Below are 27,466 nucleotides of genomic sequence, written 5' to 3'. Positions count from 1 at the left end.
AATGCTTTTCCTTGAGCTTACTACTGGAGTCACACCTGCAAACCTGGCAATGCTCAGGTCTCACTTCTGGTAAGGCATCACTTTTTGTGGGGCTCAGAGACTATATGTAATTCTGGGATTTGATTGAGGTTGACTGCAAGCAAGACAAGCCCTTAACCTCATGTATTACTATCTCTGGGCCTGGTCTTCCTTTTACCTTGCATGGCTGGTGTGATGTCATGACTGATTTGTGCCAGAAAAAAATCTCTCTAGATTTGAATAATAATGGGATCAGACTAGATAGGGTAGGGATGAGACCGAAGAGACTGTGGCTTCAATTTAGGAAAGGAAAGTAGCAAAAACTTCTCTATTCCTCAGAAATGCCATTTGCCAGTGTTTTATCGATGGTAGCAGATGTAAGCACTCAAAAGCAGCGGGGAGGATGTTGACTGCAACAATGCATCAAGGCTGTGGCCTGTAACCTCAGAAATAAGGCAGTTAAAACTTTTTTTTTTTAACAAAGACATTTTGATTGCCAAATGCATAAGCATTAGCAGCTGTGGTCTGAACACTTCTCTAGACCTAACAAGTTTTCAAACAAAAAGTTGAGCTGGTTGCTTTTGTTCCAGTGTCTGTTGTGTTTGAGCTATTTTTATCCCTGCCTTCAATAGAAAATCGATTTGTCTGAAATTTCCAAGGTCATTGGAAATTGATTATTCTATTTCTTCTGTACTGTCTCTTTCACCACAGCTAGCTTACTGGTTCTTTCCTCGATTTGATCTTATGGCATTTGTAGACCCCATCTTTAGCAGTCTGTCACAGGGTGATGTTGTAATTGGTCTCAGCAGTAGCATTGCAGTCATCCGGTAGAGAAAGAGTTGGTTTGCTTTTCGCCCTCCTGTGAAAGAGTCTGTTATGAGATTTCAAGTATCACTTTATGTGTGGAACTGCCTGGCTTCTCTTGTCATTAATTTTGAGAGGTTAAGAAATGAGAGAACCGGGGCCGGGCGGTGGCGCTAAAGGTAAGGTGCCTGCCTTGCCTGCGCTAGCCTTGGACGGACCGCGGTTCGATCCCCCGGTGTCCCATATGGTCCCCCAAGCCAGGAGCAACTTCTGAGCACATAGCCAGGAGTAACCCCTGAGCGTTGCTGGGTGTGGCCCAAAAATCAAAAAAAAAAAAAAAAAGAGAGAAATGAGAGAACCAATGAAGGGTCAGTATTCAATCCAGCCAGAGCCTTGAGAGATTTAACTCCCAAATTCTCTAAGAATGTGAAAGTGTCCTCTCTGTTGGGTTGAGAAAATCTGTAATTTTTTTTTGTTGTTGTTCATTTTGTTTTGGTTTTGGTGGGTCACACCCGGCAGTGCTCAGGGGTTACTCCTAGCTCTATGCTCAGAAAATCGCCCCTGGCAGGCATGGGGGACCATATGGGATGCCAGGATTCAAACCAACCACCTTAGGTCCTGGGTCGGCTGCTTGCAAGGCAAACGCCGCTGTGCTATCTCTCTGGCCCCTTATTTTTGTTTTTTCGACAGGGCTCAGGGGTTACTCCTGGCTCTACACTCAGAAATCGCTCCTGGCAGGCTTGGGGGACCACATGGGATGCCGGGATTTGAACCATGAAAGGCAAACACCTTACCTCCATGCTATCTCTCCAGCCCGAAAATCTGCAATTTGATACAAATGCACGTTCCTGGGCCAGAGTGATAGCTCATCGGTAGGGCATTTGCCTTGCATGCAGCTAACTCAACCAGACCCGAGTTTGATCCCTGGTGTCCCATATGGTCCCCTGAGCCTGCCAGGAGCGATTTCTGAGTGCAGAGCCAGGAGTAACCTCTGAGTGCTGCTGGGTATGACCCAAACAAACAAAGTGTTTGCCTTGCATGTGGGCAACACATAGGATTTCCAAGTTAATTAAGAGAAACTCCTGTGGGGCCTTACCTCCATGCTATCTCTCTAGCCCCAGGAGCGATTTCTGAGCATAGAGCCAAGAGTAACTCCTGAGTGCCGCCGGGTGTAACCCAAAACCCAAAACCCAAAAAAAAAAAAAAAAAAAAAAAAAAAAAAAAAAAAAAAAAAAAAAAAAGTAACTCAGGTTTTTTGTTTGTTTGTTTGTTTGTTTCCTTTATTTTTTATTTTGTTTTTGCTCTGGGGGCACAACCAGCCAGTTTTAGAGGGTTACCCAATACTACGCTCAAAGATCACTTCTCGGGGCTGGAGAGATAGCATGGAGGTAAGGCATTTGCCTTTCATCCAGGAGGTCATCGGTTCGAATCCCGGCGTCCCATATGGTCCCCTGTGCCTGCCAGGAGCAATTTCTGAGCCTGGAGCCAGGAATAACCCCTGAGCACTGCTGGGTGTGACCCAAAAAGCCACCAAAAAAAAAAAGAAAAAAGATCACTTCTCACATAGCTGAGGCAATGCTTTGTGGTTCTAGGAATTTGAACGAGAATCAGCCACAGCAAGGCAAGCAAGCACCTTAGCCCCAGAACGGACCATCTTTAGAGCTGTTTGTATTTGGGGTATTATATCCACTTCATTGTTTAAGGAAGACTCATATTTTTCCCCTGCTTTTTTTTTTTTTTTTTTTTTTTTTTTTTTTTTTTTTTGTGGTTTTTGGGTCACACCCAGCAGTGCTCAGGGGTTATTTCTGGCTCCAGGCTCAGAAATTGCTCCTGGCAGGCACGGGGGACCATATGGGACGCTGGGATTCGAACCTATGACCTCCTGCATGAAAGGCAAATGCCTTACCTCCATGCTATCTCTCCGGCCCCTTTTTTTTTTTTTTTTTTTTTTTTTTTTATTTCTAACAACCAGAAGTACTTGGAGTTTTCTCCTGTTCAGATTTGTTCTATGGATCACCGGGGATTGAACCCAGGTCTCTCCTGTGCAGCCACAGGCAAGACAAATGCCCTACCACTATTTCTCTAGCCCACAGTACCGGGTTTAAACCTGAGGCTTCGACATTCAAAGCCTGTGCTCCATCCTTTAAACGGTCTCCCCGGTCATTTTGTACATTTTCTTTAATAATCCAGGGAACTTAATGCTTTCTGTTGTATTTATCCTGAAGAGAAGAGTATTACCATTTTTTTTGTATACTTAGACAATTTATTAAGACTTTTGTTGGGGGCCCGGAGAGATAGCACAGCGGCGTTTGCCTTGCAAGCAGCCGATCCAGGACCAAAGGTGGTTGGTTCGAATCCCGGTGTCCCATATGGTCCCCCGTGCCTGCCAGGAGCTATTTCTGAGCAGACAGCCAGGAGTAACCCCTGAGCACTGCCGGGTGTGGCCCAAAAACCAAAAAAAAAAAAAAAAAAGACTTTTGTTGAGGGGCCAGCGCAGTGGCGCTAGAGGTAAGGTGTCTGCCTTGCCAGTGCTAGCCTAGGACGAACCGCAGTTCGATCCCTGGCGTCCCATATGGTCCCCCAAGCCAGGAGTGACTTCTGAGCACATAGCCAGGAGTAACCCCTGAGCTTCACCAGGTATGGCCCAAAACCAAAAAAAAAAAACAAAACACTTTTGCTGGGCTAAAAAGCTAGCTAGCTAGCTTAACAGATGGAATCATGGGCTTTGCAATGTAGGAGACTCAGGTTCAATCCTGAACACCACATGGCTTACAGGCACAGGTACTGACCCCCCAAGCAACTTGTCAGAGTAACCTCAATGGATGGGGTCCAAAAACCATTGGGTATTTGTGGGGGGAGTCATTCCTGGTTGTGCTCAGGAGACCATATGTGCTATTGAGGATAGAACCCAGATTAACTATGTGGAAGGCAAGCACCATAACCCCTGTGTTATCCTATTCAAGGAGAATGAGTAATGTGAAAAAAAATGGAGCACTATTATTGGAGAATAATAGCCAATTAGTTGAGAGAAAAATACGTCAAGGAAAACAGTTGTTATTCAGGGTAGAAGTACTTGAAAGAAATCTACTCTCAAGCCAGAGCAATACCACGATGGGACAGGGTGTTTGCTTTGCATGTAGCTGACCCCGGTTCTATCCTCAGCATCCCATATGGTCCCCAAGTCTGTCAAGAGTGATTCCTGAGTACAGCTTGTGTGGCCTAAAAAAAAAAAGAAATCTACTCTGGAACTGGAGCAATAGTACAGCAGGTAGGACACTTGCCCTGTACACAGCCAACCCAGGTTCAATTCCCAGCATCCAGTATCCATACCCTGAACTCTGCCAGAAGTAATTTTTGAATGCAGAGATAGGAGTAACCTCTGAGCATCACTGGGTGTCACCCAAAAGTTTCAGTGTACCCCACTTACCCCCCAAAAAAGATGAAATCTGCTTTGGGATAATTATTTCAGTGGAATTAGACAATAGGGGGTGTCAGTAGAAATGGTTACTTAATGCCTACTCTCCTCTGGAAGGCCTCTGATGGAGACTTGCTTTTTCCTCACATCTTGGTTTTTTGGCTTGCTACCCAGTCTCTTGTATGAGCCAGGTGGCAGATTATCACTTAATTTTAGATTTTATTGCTCAGAATGTTATTTAACCACATATGCAAGGATTTAGTGACCATCTGTCATGTGCCAAACACTATGCTAAAAATTAGGGATTCTTTATTTTTCTGAGTTTTATTTCAGATTTTGAGGTTGACACCAAACATTCGCTCAGCAGTCACTTCTGGTAGTTCTTGGGGAAACACACCAGGGTCATACTGTGGCCAGCTACATGCGAGATAAGTGTTTTAACTACTGCGCTCTCTCTATCCCAGGGTTCAGCATTTTAATGAGATAATTCTATTTTGTCTGGATCTTTTGAGTCTAGTTGAGGAGACTGAAGGGAGAAAAATCTAATCTTTCTTAGCTGTCATTGGAACAAAACACTGAGGAGTGGCTCTGTCCTGCTTAGCTCTCCTCTGAGCAGGGCAAGGCATGCTCAGGAGGCCTCTGTTTTTGGTTTCTCGTACTTAAAGTTGTTCAGGGCCTCCTCTAACTCATATTCTTGGGGGCCTCTCTCTGTGGTGCTCAGGGAACCAGGCAGTGCCATGACTGAACCCAGGTCAATTCATGCAAAGTGCTCCAGCACTTCTTGGGGGGAAATTGGGCCCTGTGAAATGCCTATACATAATAGAGTACTGTGCATGTTGCAGGCTCTATTTGATCTCCAATAGGACATTCTCCTCAGAGCATCATTCTGGGAGAAACCACTGAACACTTTAAGCTTTGAGCCGGAAATTTAAATTATCATCCCCAAAAGAAGCAGAATTTATGCTTTTCTTTTTTTTTTTTTTTCCGGCCACACCCAGCGGTGCTCAGAGGCTACTCCTGGCTGTCTGCTGAGAAATAGCTCCTGGCAGGCACGGGGGACCATATGAGACACCGGGATTCGAACCAACCACCTTAGGTTCTGGATCGGCTGCTTGCAAGGCAAACACCGCTGTGCTATCTCTCTGGGCCCTGAATTTATGTTTTTCACAATATCTCTGTAAGCCCTGTACATTGGGAAGGTTCCTTCCTTCCTTCCTTCCTTCCTTCCTTCCTTCCTTCCTTCCTTCCTTCCTTCCTTCCTTCCTTCCTTCCTTCCTTCCTTCCTTCCTTCCTTCCTCCCTCCCTTCCTTCCTTCCTTCCTTCCTTCCTTCCATTTTTTTTTGCCATCCTTCAAAATAACTCAAGGGTAGAGAGATAATACAGAGTTTGCAATTGCCTCACATGTGGCTGATCCTAGCTCAGGATCTCTAGCACCACACAGTACCCCCAGCACTGCCAGGTTTACTCCTGGTGTTCAGGGGACCAAATGAGGTGGCAGGGATTGAACCCAAGTTGGCCACGTGCAAGGCTAACACCCTGCCCATTATTCTCTCCAGCCCCCCAAAATGTGCATATCTGGAAGACAGTCCTGATAGCAGTAGGAAGAAGGGCAAGAATGGAGTGGACCTGAAAACACAGTTGATTTAAGAAATTTGATTTAAGAAATTGAGCAATAGCACAGTGGGTAAGGCATTTACCTTGTATGCAGTTGACCCAGGTTTGCTCCCAGCATCCCATATGATCCCCCACCGAGCCTGCCTGGAGTGATTTCTGAGCACAGATCCCGGAGTAACCCCTGAACCCTGTTAGGTGTGGCCCCCTCCAAAAAAAAAAAAAAAAAGAACTTGTCTGTGAGGGGCCTCAGTGATAAATAGTACCTTGGGTAGGACATTTGAGTTGCATATGACTACTCCATACTATCCCCTCAAGCCTGCCAGGAGTGATCTCTGAGTAGTGCAGAGCCAGGTGTAAGTCCTGACCACAGAAGAATCTGCCCCTCAAAAAAATAACAAAACAAAAAGAATTACCATGTGAAGTATGTTGCAGGCCTGCATGGTACTCTAACAGTTGAATTTATTATTGGGAGGGGGTAGTTGCAAAGTATAGCACACTCGGTGCTCAGTGTACAAATACAATGCAGTACTGGACATTGAATGTGGGGCTCCAGCATGCAAGACAGGTGCTCAGGTATCCTTGAGCCACCTTTCTTGCCCCCAGAATAAGTTGGTTTAAAAGTTTAGGAGGGGGCCGGGAGAGAAAGCACAACAGCGTTTGCCTTGCAAGCAGCCGATCCAGGACCAAAGGTGGTTGGTTCGAATCCCGGTGTCCCATATGGTCCCCTGTGCCTGCCAGGAACTATTTCTGAGCAGACAGCCAGGAGTAACCCCTGAGCACCGCTGGGTGTGGCCCCCAAAAAAACCCAATAAATAAATAAATAAATAAATAAATAAATAAATAAATAAATAAATAAATAAATAAATAAATAAAAGTTTAGGAGGGCCCGGAGAGATAGCACAGCGGCATTTGCCTTGCAAGCAGCCAATCCAGGACCTAAGGTGGTTGGTTTGCATCCCGGTGTCCCATATGGTCCCCGTGCCTGCCAGGAGCTATTTCTGAGCAGATAGCCAGGAGTAACCCCTGAGCACCGCCGGGTGTGGCCCAAAAACTAAAAAAAAAAAAAAAAGAAAGAAAGAAAGAAAAAAGTTTAGGAGGTAAAGCCCATAGGACTTGGTGATCTGGGCCCGGATGGATAGCACAGCAGCATTTGCCTTGCAAGCAGCCGATCCAAGACCAAAGGTAGTTGGTTCGAATCCCGGTGTCCCTTATGGTCCCCCCCGTGCCTGCCAGGAGCTATTTCTGAGCAGACAGCCAGGAGTAACTCCTGAGCACTGCCGGATGTGGCCCAAAAACAAAAAAACAAAACAAAACAAAAAAAGGACTTGGTGATCTAATTTGGATATAACAGGTGAAGCAAAAAAGTTTAGAATGTACTTGCATTTCTGGTTAAAGTGAGTTCAGATGAGATATAGGAAAGAAGATAATTTTATTTTAGAGTAATTGATTATTTCCGGCTTCTAAGAGGACCTTCCCAGCAATTCATTGTGAGATGGCCTAGTCACCCTACTGGTGCTCAGGGGCCTCCTGGACTGTACCCAGCAATCATCTCTCATGGTGCCAGCAATCAAACTGTACACTGAAGCCCCTTTACTGTCTTTCCAGCTTCAGAGTAATAGACATTTTTAGCATAAATCAGCTGTAGATTCCCAGTAATCTGTTTCCCTAGAAGGAATGATTGGGCAAGTTACAATAAGAAAATTACTGTGGCACTGAAGGAGAGATGTTCTGTTGACATAATCATCATACAAATAATTTTCCTATGAATATTAACTTGGATGGTTTCTCTTTTAGTTAAAAGATATAGTGGGGGCTGAGCCAGAGTGCTAGTACAGCAGGTAGAGTACTTGCCTTGCCAACCCAGGTTCAATCCCCAGTGTCTCATATGGTCCCCTGAGCCCACCAGGAGTAACTCTTGAGTAGAGCCAGGAGTAACTCCTGAGCACCATCAGTATGCCCCAGAAACAAACCAAAAAAAATTTTTTTTAATTACTGACCTTTTTTTCTCTCAAGAAAATGGCAAAAGACATTTAAATGCAAAAATTGTGGGAAAAATTTCCTTTGAAGATGATCAGAAACTGGCTATTTAGTAGTTGGTGACCTGTTAGTCAATAACATGGAAAGAAGAGGGGCCGGGCGGTGGCGCTCGAGGTAAGGTGCCTGCCTTACCTGCGCTAGCCTAGGAGACGGACCGCAGTTCGATCCCCCGGCGTCCCATATGGTCCCCCAAGCCAGGAGCGACTTCTGAGCGCATAGCCAGGAGTAACCCCTGAGCGTCACCGGGTGTGGCCCAAAAACCAAAAAAAAAAAAAACAAAAAAAAACAAAAAACATGGAAAGAAGAGTATGGGCTGAGACAGGTGACAGATAACATGTCAGAGCAGATCTTTCCTAGGACTCTGTCCCTCAAATCTGAATGTCTTAGATCTGTTCTTCCCTAAGTGCCCACTGTGCTCCCAGAGAGCCCTCCGTCTAGCTCTTGTGGGAAGTGGATTTTCCATGGACTACATTCCATTCTGCATGAGTCAGGTACTCCCTTCGCTTCCTTCATTGTTCTGCTCCAGGTCAACTCTGGACCCTCAACTACATATTCCCTTATGTTGTAACATCTCTGGCTTGTTTGTGTATGCCTTTTTGGAAGTGCTGTGTATTACCGAGATGAACTTTTGCTTTAATATATTTTTTTTTTTTTTTTTTTTTTTTTATTTTTTTTTTTGGTTTGTGGCCACACCCAGTAACGCTCAGGGGGTTACTCCTGCTATGTGCTCAGAAGTTGCTCCTGCTTGGGGGGAGCCATATGGGACACCGGGGGATCGAACCGCGGTCCGTCCAAGTTTAGCGCAGGCAAGGGCAGGCACCTTACCTTTAGCCCGCACCACGCCCGGCCCCGCTTTAAATATCTTTTACCTTGGAACTTAATTCATACTCCCAGTGCAAACTCATTTTTCTTATTCCTTCTAAGCATCTATTCTTTGAAAGAGCTTGGGAAAAAAAGATATTCCAGAAAAACAGAACAAACAAACAAAAAAAGATATTCCATGCAACTTGGATTAGGTTCAATTGGGAAAGTTGATTTTATTGTTCATCATTATTTTTTTCTTTCTCCTTTTTCTTTTTAGAGAAGGAGGAGGAAGGAGAGGAGGAGGAAGAGGGAGGAAGAAGAGGAGGAGGGAGGAGGAGAAAAAGGAGGAGGAGGGAGGGCTATTGTTCATCATTATTATGGGGTTTGAATATATTCACAGAACTGCTGGTTTTAAAAGTTAAATTCATGTGTAATTTTTCCATTTTTTCTTATTATTTTGACAATTCTTTACTCCGTTAATATATATCAGGATAGTTTTAAACATAAGACCTTGGACATAAGGCTTTACTGACTACTTTTCATGACATGAAAATTCTAATTTAGCTTGAGGGATAACAGATAGCAGAGTAACACCTGCTTTTTCTCTATGAGTGTCTAGTTACCTGTATGTTTTTAGCATGATTAAGATAACCTTCATGTTCAGTTTAGTGAAATTTGGAGGTTCTTTGGTTTGGAAGCCATACTTGGCCATGCTCAGGAGATAATCCTGGCTCAGGGACCCATTAATAGCAGAGACTGAATGTGAACTCCTGCTGTGAGCCTGTGCTCGAGCCTGTGGGTTTTTTCTTTGATCCAATTTCTTCAGTTTTTTGTCCTTTAATTAAATTTTATCATTAAGTTTCTCATTTGCCTCCTATTTGCCAGGCATAATTCTTGGTGCTGAGGCGGAAATATAAAAATGGAGACATAAGGACCAAGAGATAGCACAGCGGTAGGGCATTTGCCTTGCAAAAGGCCAACCCAGCACCACTGGTGGTTCGAATCCTGGCATTCCATATGGTCCCCCATGCCTACCAGGAGTGATTTTTGAGTAGAGAGCCAGGAGTAGCCCCTGAGCGCCACCAGGTGTGGCTCAAAAACCAATAACAACAACAAAAAAAGAATACAGAAGAGCTTATTCCAGTAGACCGAATTCATCTCAGAAGCAAAAACTGAGATATAAGAGAGCTTATTCCAGTAGACTGAATTCATCTGCCTGAAACTCAGGTTCAGTCCCAGGTACTAAATGGTCCCCTCAGCATCCCCGAAACACAGAGTTGGAAGTAGCCCCTAAGTACTTTATTTTGGAAAAGCAAAATAAAAATCCTGCCCTCATGGAATCTTCATCTTTATACAGGAGACCAAAATAATTTAGACATGTAATATACTTGAAGATAGTATTTTTTGTTTGTTTTGCTTTGTGGGGGGCCACACCCATTGACACTCAGGGGTTACTCCTGGCTATGCGCTCAGAAATCGCTCCTGGCTTGGGGGGATCATATGGTATGCCTGGGGATCAAACCACGTTCTGTCCTAGGCTAGCATTGCAAGGCAGGTGCCTTACCTCTAGCACCACCCCTTTGGCCCCTGAAGATGGTATTTATTGATAGAAATAAGGAAGATGGGAAGATGATGGGGCCAGAGAGATAGCACAGCGGTAAGACATTTTGCCTTGCATGAGGCCGACCTGTGAGGGACCCTGTTCTCTGAATCCCATATGGTCCCCAGCCTGACAGGGCGATTTCTCAGTGCAGAGCCAGGAATAACTCCTGAGCACCTCTGGGTGTGGCCCAAAACTAATCAATCAATAAAAAAGTAAAAAAATAAAAGAAAAGAAATAAGGAAGATGGGTGTGAGAGGTGGGTATGGGTGAGTAGGTAAGGCACTTGCCCTGCACATAGCCAACCAGGTGATGCCTGTTACCGTACACAAGCAACATTATGTATATGCTTATCATATATGTACACTATTGTGTATGTGGTCTTGTATATACCTGGTCCTTTGAGTGTCATCAGTCTAGGAGTATACCCTGGGCACAGAATTAGGGGTAAGCTCAGAGCATAAGCCTGAGTGTGGCCCCCAAAATAAAGTAGTAGTGGGGCTGGAGCAAGAGTACAGCAGTAGGGCATTTGCCTTGCACATAGCCGACCCAGGTTCAACCCCCAGTATCCCATATGGTCCTCGGAGCCTGCTAGGAGCAACTTCTAAATGTAGAACCGAGAGTAACCCCTGCTGGGTGAGACACAAAAACAAAAACAAAAAAAAGGTAGTAGGAAGTTAAGAGTATTTGGTCAGGGGTGTGAACACATAATATAGGCAATGGTACTTTTCTTTCATGAGGCTGACCCCAGTTTAATTCCTGGCACAACATATGGTTCCCTGCTTAGAGGAAGCCCTGAGCAGTACTGAGTATAAACCCAAACAAACACAAAGTTCTAGGTTTGGTGTAGAAAAATGGTTCATGTGTTGGGGCACATGCCAAGCATGTGGGTGGCCTTGAGTCCATCAAAGGCATTGCTTGCCTCCTCTAGTACCAACTACCAGGTCAATAATAACCCAAGTACCATTGGGTCTGGGTCCTGTTTAAGAAAGATTGCCTGGGGCCAGAGCAATAGCACAACGATAGGGTGTTTGCCTTGCATGCGGTCGACCCTGGACGGACCTGGGTTCAGTTCCTGGCGTCCCGTATGGTCCCCCGAGCCTTCCAGGAGAGATTTCTTAGTGCAGAGCCAGGAGTAATCCCTGAGTGCTGCCGGGTGTGGCCAAAAAACAAAACAAAACAACAGAAGATTGCCTGTGTAGTGACTTGGGACCCACTAGGATTCAATCCTCAGCATCCCATATGGTCCCCTGAGCCTGCCAGGAGCAATTTCTAAGTGCAGAGCCAGTAGTAACCCTGAGCGCCACTGGGTGTGCCCCTTCAAACAAACGAGAAAAGATTGTCTAGGCCAGAGCTGTAGCATGGTGGCTAGGGCATTTGCCTTGCATGTGGTTGACCCCGGTTCAATATCCAGCATCCCATATGGTCCCCTCAGTGCCTCCAGATGTAGCCCCAAAACAAACAAATACAAGTAAAATAAAAAAAGATTGTCAAATTTGTGGAGCTTAGTGCTTCAATTTTGTTTTCCCCTTTTGTTGATCCTGCATGAGTAGGTAACACACACATGCTTGGTTGTAGTTTCCAGATACTTGATTATAGTTTTTGGTGAGGGTTGCACATCAGGATTGCTCCCCAACGCAATTGTGTATTTGCTGGGAGTCAAGCTCCCTAGTGTGGTTCTCACATACCTGCTCCTAGATGCAGCACTCACACACCTTTCCAGTTTGTGTCAGTGCTTGCACACAGCTGGCTGTTTGATCCCAATATTGCCTGTGCTTCTGGGTTCTCAGAGAAAAGAACTGTTTAGCTCAAACAGCACAGCTGCAGTGTCATGCTCTGCACATAAGGAAGCCTGGGAGATAGAATCACAGCCTCAGGCCTGCCAGCCAGGTTTCTTAGCCATTGAGCCATTCCCTTGTCCCTGGGTCCTTATAAATAGAATAATGGAGAAAACTCAGCACAGATTGATATTTAAACAGAGTCTTGAGAGAGTTTGAGGAGGCCATGTGGACATCTAAGGGAGGGATGCATTCCAACTTGAAGGAAAGTACCGTGAGCCAGAAGCAGAAACAATGGTGCTAGATGGGGCTGACATGAGTGAAAACAAAGAAGAGATGGGGAGTTAGAATGTCTAGGAACCTAGAATTTATGTCAGCACTTAGGCTGAGCCTGACTGTTATTAAATGCTATAGGACTAAGCAAAGGAATGATATGATCTAATATTAGTTGCTTCTTTTTGAGTTCTCTCCTCAATCTGAGGTTCTAGTTCTTTCAATGAATATTTTTCTTTTTTTTTTTTTTTTTTTTTTTTTTGGTTTTTGGGCCACACCCGTTTGACGCTCAGGGGTTACTCCTGGCTATGTGCTCAGAAATCGCCCCTGGCTTGGGGGGGACCATATGGGACGCCGGGGGATCGAACCGCGGTCCTCTCCTTGGCTAGCGCTTGCAAGGCAGACACCTTACCTCCAGCGCCACCTACCCGGTCCCCGAATATTTTTCTTATTTAATTTTAGTTTTTTTTTTTTTTTTTTTTTTTTTTTTTTTTTTTTGCGGGGAGTATACACCTGGCAATGTCAGGGGATATTATTTCTGGCTTTGCATTTAGAGAAATTATGCCTGGGCTTGCTCAGGGGATTTTTATGGGGGGTGCTCCAGATCAAAACCAGGTTGGCTGCATGCAAGACAAATGCCCTACGCAAATGTGCTATCACTGTGAATTCCCACTTCACTTACTATTTTTTTGGGGGGATAAGCTGGGCTACATCTGGTGATGTTCAGAGATCAGTCCTGGCGGTGATCAGAGGACCATACATGGTATCAGGGATCAAACTCAGGCAAGCTCAATCCAAGGCAGGTGCTTTATTTTCTGTTCTCTTTCCAGCCCTTTCTATGAGTTTCATTATTTTGCTTTATTTTATAATAGCCATTCTAGTGGTGTGAGATACTATGAATTTTTCCCTAGCTTTTGAGAACATGACATTGGGGGCCCGGAGAGATAGCACAGCAAGAGTTTGCCTTGCAAGCAGCCGATCCAGGACCAAAAGGTGGTTGGTTCGAATCCCGTGTCCCACATGGTCCCCCCGTGCCTGCCAGGAGCTATTTCTGAGCAGACAGCCAGGAGTAACCCCTGAGCACCGCCGGGTGTGACCCAAAAAAAAAGGAAAAAAAAAGAAAAAAAAAAGAGAGGAGAGAACATGACATTGTATTAGTTGAAGGTATACAGCAATTTATATATATGTATATCTCCGGATAAGTACTACGGTTAATTCACATCCATCACCTCACATTGTTGTTTATAAATTCAGGCCTTATTTTTTTTGTTTGTTTTTGTTTTTATTTTTTTTTTTTTTTTGGTTTTTGGATCACACCCGGCAGCGCTCAGGGTTCCTCCAGGCAGGCTCGGGGGACCATATGGGATGCCGGGATTCGAACCACGAACCTTCTGCATGCAAAGCAACGCCCAACCTGCATGCTATCTCTCTGCCCCATCAGGCCTTATTTTTTTGCTTGTTTTTATTTTGTTTTGGGGGCAACACCTGTGCTCAGGGTTTACTCCTTGCTCTGCACTCAGGTATTGCTCCTGGCAGTGACCATATTGATCAAATATGGGTCCACCACATGCAAGGCAAAAGCTTGGCTTATGGGCCCAAAGAGATGGCACAGCGGCGTTTGCCTTGCAAGCAGACCGAGTCCAGGACCAAAGGGGTTGGTTCGAATCCCAGTGTCCCATAGGGTCCCCCGTGCCTGCCAGGAGCTATTTCTGAGCAGACAGCCAATAGTAACCCCTGAGTACTGCTGGGTGTGGCCCAAAAACAAAACAAAACAAAAAAGCTTGGCTTATTATGCTATCACTATTGCCCCAGGCCTTTTTTTTTTTAAACTCTGAGACTGAAAGTCTGAATAAATGAAGAATGTTTGAGACAAATCATTAATAGTCTTTAAAGTGACAAAAAGGAGTCCAAGTAATAGTGCAGCAAGTAGGGCGGTGTGCCTTACCCATGGCTGACCCATAGTGAACCCTCAGCATTCCATATGATCCCCTGAAACTGCAAGGAGTAATTTTTGGTCATAGCCAGGATAAACCCAAGAGCTCCAGGCAATGGCCCTAAAAATAAATAAATAAATAAATAAATAAATAAATAAATAAATAAATAAATAAATAAAAGTTGCAAAGCAGGCAGACAATCTGAGATATGAGACAGAATGGAAGAGAGTATGGACTACAGAAAGGAGCTTTTGTTTCATAGCACCTGTGACAGGGCCAGAGAGACAGGAGAGTGGGAAGGCATTTGCCTTATAAGTGACTAACCCAGCTTTGATCCATGCCACCCCATATGGTACCTCAGCCCTGTCAGGAGTAATCCTTGAGCACTGCTGGGTCAAAAAAAAAAAAAACAAAACCATACCCTGTCACCTCTCTTCCCCACCCCAAAAGAAATGAGCCTATCTGCTATGTACCAATATAAGATTAAAACTGGTCTGGGGGGCTGGAGAGATAGCATGGAGGTAAGGTGTTTGCCTTGCATACAGAAGGACGGTGGTTCGAATCCCGGCATCCCATATGGTCCCCCGGGCCTGGCCAGGAGCGATTTCTGAGCGTAGAGCCAGGGAGTAACCCCTGAGCGCGTGCTGGGTGTGACCAATAAATGAATAAAATGAATAAATAAATAAATAAATAAAAACTGGTCTGAACTCTGGAAAGTTTAGTAGGGACAGCCGGAGACTAGGGGGAGGCTCTGAAGTGAGCCAGAGTATGATTGTTCCTGGCTGAAATACCTAATAATTGTCCAGACAGATCTAATGTCCTTTACTACTTTAAAAGTTTTTCTGAAAAACCTAGAGTCCAGTCTAGGTAAGATAGGTCAATCTATCTTCCATCCCAGTATTCCCGTCCCATTTAAAAACCAAAAATCAGGGCCAGAGCGGTGGCGCAAGTGGGTGGGGCGTTTGCCTTGCATGCACTACCTATGACAGACCTGGGTTTGATCCCTGCATCCCATATGGACCCTCAAGCCAAGAACGATTTTTTTTGTGTGTGGTTTTTGGGTCACTCCTGTCAGGCATGGGGGACCATATGGGATGCCGGGATTCGAACCGATGACCTTCTGCATGAAAGGTAAACACCTTATCTCCATGCTATCTCTCCAGCCCCGCCAAGAGTGATTTTTGAGTGCATAGCCGGAGTAACGCCTGAGCGGCACCAGGTGTGGTCCAAAAACCAAAAATAAAATAAAAAACCAAAATCATATTTATGGGTCCAGAGAGATAGTACAGAGATTAAAGTACTTTTCTTGTGAGTATTTTGGGTTCAATCTCCAGTGCTCCATATGGTCTCCTGTGCCCCACCGTGAGTAACTCCTGAGTGTAGAGCAAGGAGTAAGCCCTGAGCACCTACTGGGTGTGACCTTAGCACCAAAATGAAGCATTTACTTATAGCAGATATATATATAAATGTGGTTGATAGGCTAGCAGGTCTGAACAGGCCCACAGTTTCAAAGGGGCAGCACTCTGCCAACACATTCTTGCTCAGAGAGGAGAGCAGAAGTGACTGTCTTTTGGCAGCAGCTATTCTGGCCCCTCTAGAAATATTTGCATCTTTTTTTGGGGGATGGGGATCACACCTGGCAGCGCTCGGGGGTTACTCCTGTCTCTACACTCAGAAATCGCTCCTGGCAGACTCAGGGGACCATATGGGATGCCGGGATTTGAACCACTGTCTTTCTGCAGGTAAGGGCAAACGCCTTATCCTCCATATTCTCTCTCCAGCCCTGAAATACTAGCATCTTGATTAGCAGCCAACACACCTCCACATAAGAGCTGAACCTCACTTTTCCTTGTATTCTAGAGGAAGATATGGGGGACAAGGCATTAAGAGGGTTTCTTCCTTTATCCTTAATCTTTTTTTTTTTTTTTTTTTTTTTGGTTTTTGGGCCACACCCTGCAGTGCTCCAGGGGTTACTCCCTAGCTGTCTGCTCAGAAATAGCTCCTGGCAGGCACGGGGGACCATGTGGGACACCGGGATGTCAAACCAACCACCTTTGGGTCCTGATCGGCTTGCTTGCAAGGCAAACGCCGCTGTGCTATCTCTCCAGGCCCTCCTTTAATCTTTCTTTCTACCATATACGTGGGACCCTGCGTGGTAGATTTGAATGTGGCTGATACTTGTTTACCATGCTGTGTTTGATTATATTTCCACCATGTTTGATTATATTTCTACCATACAGGGCTGTGATGCTGTCACAAATGCTGCCTACTCTCCTGTGTTCATCACAGTATAATCACATACCTTTTTTTTGGGGGGGGTGTCACACCCAGCCAGCACTCAGAGGGGTTCTTCCTGGCTCTACAACTTAGAAATTGCTCCTGGCAGGCTCAGGGGAACATATGGGATGCCGGGATTCCAACCACCATCCTTCTGCATGCAAGGCAAATGCCCTATCTCCATGCTATCTCTTTGGCCCCTAATCACATACCTTTGACAGTGGCTCAGGAAAGGTATCTCATATTTGTGCTGCCTATTGGTGACACAGAAATTTTCTTTTTTCTTTTTTTTTTTTTTTTGGGTTTTTGGGCCACACCCGGCAGTGCTCAGGGGGTTACTCCTGACTGTCTGCTCAGAAAATAGCTCCTGGCAGGCTCGAGGGACCCTATGGGACACCGGGATTCGAACCAACCACCTTAGGTCCTGGATTGGCTGCTTGCAAGGCAAACGCCGCTGTGCTATCTCTTCGGGCCAGAAATTTTCTTTTTTTAAAACTGAATATACTGAATACTGCAAATCTTTAGCTCTTTAGAGGACTGGGCATTATTTATTTATGGTTTGGGAGCACTTCTGACAATGCTCAGGGCTGACTCCTGGCTCTGTGTTCAGTGGTCATTCCCAGAAGGTTAGGGACCACATGTGGTACCGGCAATTGAACTTGGGTCAGCTGTATGGAAGGCAGGTAACCTACCTACTGTACTATCTGTTGGGCCCTAGTGGACACATTTTAGCGATAATGGTAGTTCTTATAAGACAGTCTCCTAGTAGTGAGATCCAACTCTGGTAGCCTATGAGCTTTCCTGGGTCACTGTCCGAGGTTAGTGACTATGCTGTAGTGAATGCAGGCGAGATAGTGCGCAGCGTTCGTGGCAGCATCACAGCCCTGTGTGAAGTAGGTGTGGTGTGAATATGATTAATTGCCAAGCACACCAAGCACCCACGTTAAGAAAGATGAAACACCAGGTCAGTGGATCTGGCTAGATAACACTTAATGCCAACTGCAAGGTGGTCTTTAAACGATGACTTCATGGCTAGCTTAGTTTCACTAAGTTTTGTGTCTCCCTTTGCAGAAGGAATAAAAGTCCTCTAAGTATTTAGATTGTGTGTGAAAGTAGGAGAGAGAAAGTGAAAAAGAGAGAGAGAGAGAGAGAGAGAGAAAGAGAGAAAGAGAGGAGGAGAGGGAGGGAGGGAGGGGGGAGAAAAAGAAAGAGGGAGGGAGGGAGAGAGAGAAGCCAAAGAAAGAACTATATATAATTTTCAGAATTGCCTGACTGATTACCTTTTTCACCCTAAGGAAATCTGGGAATGCATCTAGTAAGACAGCTTTTGCATGTTCATATACCTTTCAGAATGAGTCATTTTCCTTCTTTTTGAGCTCTGTTAACTGTTTCTGGCAGACTTGCCATAGTCTTTGTTTTTGTTTTGTTTTGGGCCACACCTGGCAGTGCTCAGGACTTATTCCTGCCTTCATGCTTAGGAATCACTCCTGATGGGATTCGAGAGATTTAGGGTGCTAGGGATTGATCCCTGGTCAACCATATGCAAGGTAAGCACCCTGCTGTTCTGTCTACCAGCCCCAAGTTCTATCTCATCAGCCCCAAGATGTTCTTCTGAGATGTTGTCAGACACATCTTTCCCATGAAGCTGTTCTCATAATTGAAAGTGAAATGGTTGGCAGTTCAATTATTAGGCCAGTATGTGCTTAGCTGTGGCTCAGCAGTAGAACTTTTTGCTTTACAGGAATGAGACCTAGGACGCTATTCTCAACATTACGGTGGGCTTGGAGGAATCATTATAGCAAGGTCTGGAGAATATTGGAGGGTTTATTCTTGCCTTTTTTTTTATGGTTTGGCCACACCTGGTGATGCTCAGGGATTACTCCTGGCTCTGCGGGGGACCATATGGTATGCTGAGGGATCAAACCACGGTCCGTCCTAGGTTAGCATGTGCAAGACAAATGCCCTACCACTTGTGCCACCGCTCTGGCCCCTTATTCTAGCTTTTGAATATAACCTTTACCTGACTGAATGAAATGGTGAGGACTATCATCAGAATGTTGTTAAGAGCCTTTGATCTCAAAATTCAAAATTTGGGGGCCAGGAGCTGGAGAGATAGCACAGTGATAGGGTGTTTGCCTTGCATGCGGCCAACCTAGGACAGACAGTTACTCCCAGGCCTGCAAAAGTAATGCCTGAGCGCCGCTGGGTATGACTCAAAAAAAAAAAAAAATTGGGGAACTTGAGCAATAACACAGCGGTAAGGCGTTTGCCTTGCATATGATTGACTCGGCATCCCATATGGTCCCTCAAGCTTGCCAGGAACGATTGATTTGTGAGCTCAGAGTCAGCAGTAATTAATCCTCTCCAAAAAAATTGCCCGCTCTCCAAAAAGCCCCCCAAAAATTTCAAAATTTGTCCCATCCAGTCTGAACAACTTATTTTTCTATTTCATAGTATCCAGACATGAGTCAAGAATCTGATTCTCCGTTTGTTTTCATCTGTGCAAATCCCCAGGAAATGATTGTGAAGTTTCCTATTAAAGGAAATCCAAAAATCTGTAAGTCACAAGCTTTGATGAGCTCATTTTATTTCTATTCGTCTGTTATCGCAGTTTTTAAAAAAATTTCTCATTTTATCCTGTTCTGTGGTATCTCAAGTGTCAGGAGATTAATGTGATTATATTTATCACTGTCTGCAATGTTAAATTAACTCTAATATAACCTTCTCAATGTGTACTTGGATCCACAGTGACTGAAATGTTAATGCTAACTTTCATTTAGGACATTCAAAATCTTTCATAAAGGGCTGGAGTGATAGTAAAGTGGGTAGGCCATTTGATCTGCATCAGCCAACCAGGTTCTATCCCTGGCTTCCCTTATCATCCTTGAGCACTGCCAAGAGTAATCCTGAGTGCAGAGATAAGAGTTAGTTCTGGGGCCCAGAGAGATAGCACAGTGGCGTTTGCCTTGCAAGCAGCCGATCCAGGACCAAAGGTGGTTGGTTCGAATCCCGGTGTCCCATATGGTCCTCCGTGCCTGCCAGGAGCTATTTCTGAGCAGAAAGCCAGGAGTAACCCCTGAGCAACGCCGGGTGTGGCCCAAAAACCAAAAAAAAAAAAAAAAAAGAGTTAATTCTGAGCACCACCAGGCATGGCCCCCAAAGCAATCAATCAATCAATCAACCAATCAATCTTTCATAAGTCAAAAAAAAAGTATGCTTTGCATTTAGGGATGTAGCTTATAGTCTAGTACTGGCTTTCTGGTGTTAAAGCTTTTATTCAATTCTGCACGTGGGAAGAAGGGTGGAGAAGCATGTACTGTGCTTCACTCTACAACTCCTTAAGGCAATATTAGGCTGTTGCCAATGGCATCATTTTTATTTATCCATTATTTTTCAGCCTTTACTCTAAGAATAAGGCACTTTTTTTTCTGACACTAAGGACTTTTTTGTTTTGTTTTGAGGCTACACGTGGTGATGCTCAAAGGTTACTCCTGGCTCTGTACTTAGTAATTACTTCTGGCAGTGCTTGGGAAATCATATCGGATACTGAAGAGACCATATGGCATGCCAGGGGATTGAAACCGGGTTGGCCGCATGAAAGGCAGAAATGCCCTATCCACTGTGCTATCATTCTGGCCCAAAGGACTTTATTTTTGAAATATCTTGTGTGTGTGTGTGTGTGTGTGTGTGTGTGTGTGTGTGTGTGTGATTTTTGTTACTGTGTTTTGGTTTGGTTTGGTTTTTGAGACACTTTTGTCAGTGTTCAAGGTTTACTTCTGGCTTTGCTCTCAGGGATCAGCCTGGTGGATCTCAGGAGACCATATGGGGTCCCTGGGATTGAACTCAAGTTAGTCATGTGCAAAGCAAATTCCCTTAACCTACCATACCATCGCTCAGAGCCCTCTCCTTTTTCTTTTTCTTTTTTTTTTTTAGGGCTTGATCTCGGCACTGTGTTCAGAGGTTGTTCTTGGCAGGGCTCACCATATGTGGTGCTAGGGTTCAAATTAATAAATGCCCTACCCTCTGTATTATCTCTCTAGCCTTAAGTGCCTGTTTTTGACTTTATATTACCTTTCTTTTATATTACATTTTATTTTCGTGTCAGGGGGGCATACCCAATGATGCTCAGGGCTTACTCCTGGCTCTGCACTTGGAATTATTCTTTTTTTTTTTTTTTTTGTGCCACACCTGGCAGTACTCAGGGGTTACTCCTGGCTGTCTGTCTGCTCAGAAATAGCTCCTGGCAGGCACGGGGGACCATATGGGACACCGGGATTCAAACCAACCACCTTTGGTCCTGGATCGGCTGCTTGCAAGGCAAACGCCGCTGTGCTACCTCTCCGGGCCCGGAATTATTCTTGGTGCTCAGAGGACCATATGGATGCCAAGGATCAACCATGAATCAACTGCATGCATGGCAAGCACCTTATCTACTATACTATGAGTCTTTATTTTAGTCATAACTTACATATTTTCCTTGATTACTTGTTCCTGGGACTCAATGTAGCCCTCTTGCTTGTCATTCTTTTAAGAAAACCTTTGGGTTTTTTTTGTTTGTTTGTTTGTTTTTGAGCCAAACCCAGTGATATTCAGGGGTTACTTCTGGCTCTGTGCTCAAAAATTGCTCCTGGCTTGGGGGACCATATAGGACGCCGAGGGATCGAACCTAGCGTGTGTGAGGCAAATGCCCTTTTTGGGCCACACCCGGTGATGCTCAGGAGTCGATCCTGGCTTGGGGGACCATATGGGACGCCGGGGGATTGAACCGTGGTCCGTCCTAGGCTAGCACTGGCAAGGCTACCTTACCTCTAGTGCCACTGTGCCGGCCCCAGACTTGGATAATTTAATAAATAATAAGAAATTGAAGTCCCAAGTCTGAGAAGTATAGCTTCCCTTACTTATTTTCAGCTAAGTTAATTGTTTTTCCATAGGGAAGCCATACCCAGTGGTGCTCAGGGCTTGCTTCTGTGTCTGTACTCAGGGATCACTCCTGATGGGAGTTTGGGGGACCAAATGGAATGCCAGAGATCAAACATGGGTTGGCATGTTAGCATCAAATATGGCATGAAAAGCAAGCACCCTACCCACTGTCCTATCACTCCGACTTCTCACATGACTTTTTTTTTTTCCTTGGTTTTTTTTGGGCCACACCCTGTGACGCTCAGGGGTTACTCCTGGCTATGCGCTCAGAAGTTGCTCCTGGCTTCTTGGGGGACCATATGGGATGCCGGAGGATCGAACCGCGGTCCGTCCTAGGCTAGCGCAGGCAAGGCAGGCACCTTACCCTCCAGCGCCACCCAGCCCAGCCCCCCTCACATGACTTTTTTGTGGGAGGAAGCATCTTGCCGGTTTCTCTTTTCAGGCCATGCAGATAGAGATTTTTCTTTAGGATATGGATGGCAGCTCCTAGAACTGCCACCCCAGCTGTCTGTGGAGCTTGGATGGGTCAGAATGCAGTGACCACATCAGTGAAAGGCTCCTTAGGGCCACCTAGGAGCAGAGAGGCTTGTGCTTCCAAGTTTAATGCTGCAAGAGTCATACAGCATGTAACCCTTGTTTCTCTTAGCTAGTGATAGGCCCTTTGACAGCCAAGCCTTCACTACTGTGCTGTCAGATAATTCCCCTGGGGATGCCAAGCTGTAGAGGTGAGGCAAATTGCTCTTTTCACTGCAGGAGTTCCATGATTGCACTTACTCAGTGAATAAACAGGTCAAAGGAATGGCTTTCCCCTTATGTGAAGTGCCATGTCTGGTTCTTTATGCGTAGTCTTTTAAACACTTAGTGTCAAATACTCGGGAAAATATGATGTTTTCACACTACAGTGATCTTATAGTGGGTAGGTTGCTTGCTTTGCACATGGCCAACCTAGGTCTGATCACCAGTGTCCCAGATGGTCCCCCAGGCACAGCCAGGAGTAAATCCTGAGTATAAAGCTAAGAGTAACTGCCTGAGCATCACCAGATATGGTCCAAAGGGAAAAAAAAGAATAAAGAAAATATGATGTTTCTTTTCTCTGTAGTATCTAAAGTATCAGTCTTCTTGCTTCTCTAAACCAATGAGGACAGGACATGGGTACATGCACTGTGTTTCCCTGTGGAATTCCCACTACCACCTCTGTTTTAGCAGAATGAAATTCTGAAGTTTGAAAGTGTCTGAGTCCCAAAGCCACATAATTGAATGTGACAGGAACACATTAACCAAAAGACCTGACAGGCCATGAAAAATTTGCATTGCAAATTGCAAATAAAAACATAATGAGCATTCTTTTTTTTCCTTTCAGGGAAACTGGATCCCAAGATCCATCAAGGAGCAAAGAAGGGGTTAATGAAGCAGAATAAAGCTGTCTGACCCAGGAGAAAAGGGACTCAACAGCAGTGTGGAGTTTTGTGTACTGAAATTGCTATCCACGGTCCTTTGGAATTGAAACAGTAGAAATCTAAAGGTTTCATGTCAGCCTCAAATCTCTCGGAATATTAACTCTTAACAAAATCTGTATATTTTTCTTAGGTAGTGGGATTCTTACCTTTGTATAGAAGCAGATCAAAACCTTTGAATACTTTATTAAAAGCTATTTTAAAACTTCTAAGTCTTTGCCATTTTTCTTTAAATAGTATTAAGAAGGGAAAGGAATGAATTGTAAATTACTTTTCTTAAGGCTTAAATTTGTAGTTAGAAGGGACCAGAGAGATAGCATAGGAGATAGGGCGTTTGCCTCGCATGCTGAAGGATGGTGGTTCAAATCCTGGCATCCCATAAGGTCCCCTGAGCCTGTGGGGAGCGATATCTGAGCATAGAGCCAGGAGTGACCCCTGAGGACTGCTGGATGTGACCCAAACAACAAACAAACAAAAAATTTGTAGTTAGAAAAATTGAGGGGCCGGAGAGATAGCATGGAGGTAAGGCGTTTGCCTTTCATGCAGGAGGTCATCGGTTCGAATCCCGGCGTCCCATATGGTCCCCCGTGCCTGCCAGGAGCAATTTCTGAGCCTGGAGCCAGGAATAACCCCTGAGCACTGCCGGGTGTGACCCAAAAACCACCAAAAAAAAAAAAAAAAAAAATTGAAAAGTGTCTTTTCAAAGTGGTAGCCTGGGGCTGGAGTGGTTGTATAGTGGTTAGGGTGATTGCCTTGCACATGACCTAGGTTTGAACCTGAGAACCCGTATGATTCCCTGAGCCTCTTCAAGAGTGATCCCGGTGGGCCAGAGAGATAGCACAGCTGTAGGGTGTTTGTCTTGCAAGCAGCCTATGCAGGATGGATGGTGGTTAGAATCCCAGCATCCCATGTGGTCCTCCGTGCCTGCTAAGAGCGATTTTTGAGTGCAGAGCCAGGAGTAACTTTGAGCGCCGCTGGATGTGACCCAAAAACCAAAGAAAACAAACAAAAAGAGTGATTCCTGGTAGGACCAGAAAGATAGTATAGCTGGTAGGGGAATGAGATTCATTCCCCGACACCCAATATGGTTCCCATAACATTGGTAGGAGTGATCATTTAGCACAGAGCCGAGAGTAAGCCCTGAATATAGCCATGTGTGCCTCTAAAATGTCTTCTCTCCCCCCATAAAATAGAGTGACTCTTGAGCACAGAACCAGGATAAGCCTGCCTTACTAGTGTACTCTTGGCTTACAGGAGTAGGAGTGAGAATTGCTGGGATGTTGTCCAAAAAATAAACAACCAATGTGATTGTTTATAGAGTATTAGGATATTTGGGAAATCCTTTGTTTAAAAAAAACCTATAATGGGGGGGGCAAATAAACAAACAACAACAACAACAAAAAAACCTATAATGAGGGGCCGGAGTGGTGGCACAGCAATAGAGCATTTGCTCTGCACGTTGCTGACCTAGGACAGACTAGGGTTTGATCCCCCGACATCCCATAGGGTCCCCCAAGCCCGGAGCGATTTTTGAGCGCAGAACTAGGAGTAATCCCTGAATGTCACCAGGTGTGGCCCAAAAATCAACCAACCAAACAAAAAAAAAACCTATTGTTGCAGGAAATAATTAACGATGAGGCTCGATGGTGGAGGATACCATCCAGCCCACATGGCTCTGCAACCTCCATGCAGCCGGCGAGTTCCAGGCCCAGGTGAAATCACTCACTCACACGCAGCCTTCAGGAAGAATCATCTTTATTTATGCCCTAGCCACCACAGGTGTGTGGCCTATGTCAACCTTTTAAGCATTCAGCTATATTTTGCTAGCCCTGCATCTTATCTCCTGTTAGCCATCTTCCCTTTGGGCTCCATGCGGCCCAAAGATCCAAAAGCCAGGAAGCCAAGCCGGGCCAAAAGAGAAACGGCAAAAGGGCAAAAAAAAGGGCCGAATCCCCTGGCTCAGAGGTTTATCTATCCTTTTCCAGACCCCTCCCAGAAATGGGAGGTCTTGCAGGTAGTTACACCTATTATCCGGTTCCCAAAACTCCTCCCAGATATGGGTGGGTCTTGGGGTACACCACATTTCCCCCTTTTTTAAATATTTTCATGCGCCAACGTAATAAAGTGAAAATTAATATACCAGCCCTTTTCAAAAACATATCATTTGCAAAATATACTTTACACCTGTAACCTAAAATTCTATTAATGCTTTTTTACCAAGCACTATTTCGGAACTTTCATGTTCCTATATTTTTAAACTATATTGGGGGAACTTCACTGTTCCTATATTTTTCCTATACACAAGTACTTCAGCATACATGCATAACATACATTTTAAAAACAGGCTAAGTACATTAAAATACACAGTAAAACATTTTGCAATTGAAAATATTAACTCTGAAAGACAACAAAACACATTTAAATTATAAAGAAAATGACTAAGACAAAGATGCAGGTGGTTAGAAATTAGATGTTTAAATGAGCTAAACTGAATTAATGAGGGCTGGAGGGGTAGCACAGCTGTAGGGCATTTGTCTTGCATGCAGTGGACCCAGGACAGACCTGGGTTCCATCTCAGGCGTGCCATATTGTCCCCTGAGCCTGCCAGGAGTGATTTCTGAACAGAGAAATGAGTAACCCCTAAACGCTGCCAGGTGTGGCCCCAAAAGCCAAAATATAATATATATATATATATATATGTATGTATGTATGTGTGTATATATATAAAATAAGGAAAAGAAAAAAGAGTTTCAGGGCCCGGAGACATAGCACAGCGGCATTTGCCTTGCAAGCAGCCAATTCAGGACCAAAGGTGGTTGGTTCGAATCCTGGCGTCCCATATGGTCCCCTGTGCCTGCCAGGAACTATTTCTGAGCAGACAGCCAGGAGTAACCCCTGAACAATGGGTGTGGCCCAAAAAACAAAAAAAGAAAAAAGAAAAAAAAGATTTTCAGCAAGTTTTCTGCTCCAGTCCCACATATCTTGGTGTTTTGTTTTGTGGTCAATTCCACTAGCACTTGGGCTATTCCTGCCTCTCCACTTACTTGAGTGTTAAACCTGGCTGTACTCGGAGCATCACAAGAGTGCCAGGGATCCAGCAGATCCTCCTGCTTGCAAAGTCTCGGCCATATCCCTGGCCCCAGCCCAACATCTCTTGATAGGAACAGACTTAAAAGGCTGAGTAACTTGCAAAAAGCAACAACAACAACAACAACAAAAAATCAGAACAAACTAACTCTCGAGTAACTATATTGGCCGGCATGAATACTTGAAGAGGTGCTGCTAATTTATTCTTTGGTTAAGGAGGTTAGAACATAAGACTATATCAAACGAGATCATTTTGATTTTGCTGCTGTTGCAAAAGTATCACTTAGCTAGGGCAACTAGAACCGCTGGAGAATAAAATCCCTTTAGTAAAGGCAATCAAATAACCCCCAAATCCCCAAACCGAACTCTTTAAACAATCCACAGCCCAAGAAGTCATGAAATCTAGAAAATTGGAAGTTGGTTTGAAGTGAGATATTTTACAAGCCATTTTGACCCCGCTCAGTTTTTTCAGAGGCTGTTCAGTAGAGCTGTCAGAATCTCAGTTGCCAGCACCCTCAGGAAATTTATGATCTTAAATGTGCAATGCTCTGCTTTTTATAAGGCAGCACCACCACACTGTGGAAGCTGGATTCCCTCCAGCAGTTGTGTGCTTGACTTAAAAAAGAAAGCAGAAGGGAGAGAAAGAAAAGTACCCTGTGTTATGAAAAAGATTAATTTCCCCTTTCTTTAATCCTTCATATTCAGCATTTATTTGCATTAAAATGCACAATGGGTTTAATTGCACTCATTATGCATTGATGTTCACTCAGCTGTGAACCCTGCTTGTTGCATCGCTCTAGGCATTTAAGTGTTTCAGGGCCTGATCACTCCAGATTCCCAGGGGAAATCCACCTACTTCTTGTTCTACTGATGCAGGCATACAGTATTCACTTGCCTGGTTCAGCTTCTGTGTTGGATGTGTGAAGGACAACTAAAAGCACCTCTTAGGAAAAATGTCTCTTTCTAGACTCCTACTGACCCTACAGAGTTAGTAATGAAGCCCCATTGGGTTTGCTTTGCAATGAATAGTTTAACGAGCAAACAAGCATTAGCAACCTCTGAGTTCTGTGCTGGAACACTCTTGAGTCTTTTTTTCTCATTTTGTTTTGGGCCACACCTGGCTCTGTGCTCAGGGATCGCTTCAGGTGTGGCTGGAGGACCATATCTGGTATCTGGGGTTGAACCCAGATCTGCTACATGCACGATCTTCATCTCTCAAGCCCCCATATTTTTTCTTTGGTGTGGTACTGATCAAACCCAGGGCCTCATACATGTGGTGTGTGTTTTACTTCCACTGACCTCTAGTCCTATTAAATTTTCTTTTTTTTTTTTTTTTTTGGTTTTTGGATCACACCCGGCGGTGCTCAGGGGTCACTCCTGGCTGTCTGCTCAGAAATAGCTCCTGGCAGGCACGGGGGACCATATGGGACACCGGTATTCGAACCAACCAC

General features: G+C 44.7%; 1 protein-coding gene across 1 annotated transcript in view; it reads left to right on the top strand.

Annotated features, from left to right (window-relative positions):
- TRIP4 (thyroid hormone receptor interactor 4) overlaps nt 1-23,096 on the top strand; it is a 67,683-nt gene extending 44,587 nt beyond the window's left edge. The window contains exons 12-13 of the mRNA XM_049778674.1: nt 19,009-19,111; nt 22,835-23,096. Coding sequence (XP_049634631.1) covers nt 19,009-19,111; nt 22,835-22,902 — 171 coding nt within the window. The 3' untranslated portion in view covers nt 22,903-23,096. The remainder of the gene's footprint in view (nt 1-19,008; nt 19,112-22,834) is intronic.
- Nucleotides 23,097-27,466: the final 4,370 nt, after the last annotated feature.

Source organism: Suncus etruscus, chromosome 1 (assembly GCF_024139225.1).
Source record: "Suncus etruscus isolate mSunEtr1 chromosome 1, mSunEtr1.pri.cur, whole genome shotgun sequence".
Classification (NCBI taxonomy): Eukaryota; Metazoa; Chordata; class Mammalia; order Eulipotyphla; family Soricidae; genus Suncus; species Suncus etruscus.
The sequence above is the reverse complement of the archived record's forward strand: the minus strand, read 5'-3'. Positions and strand labels throughout refer to the sequence as shown.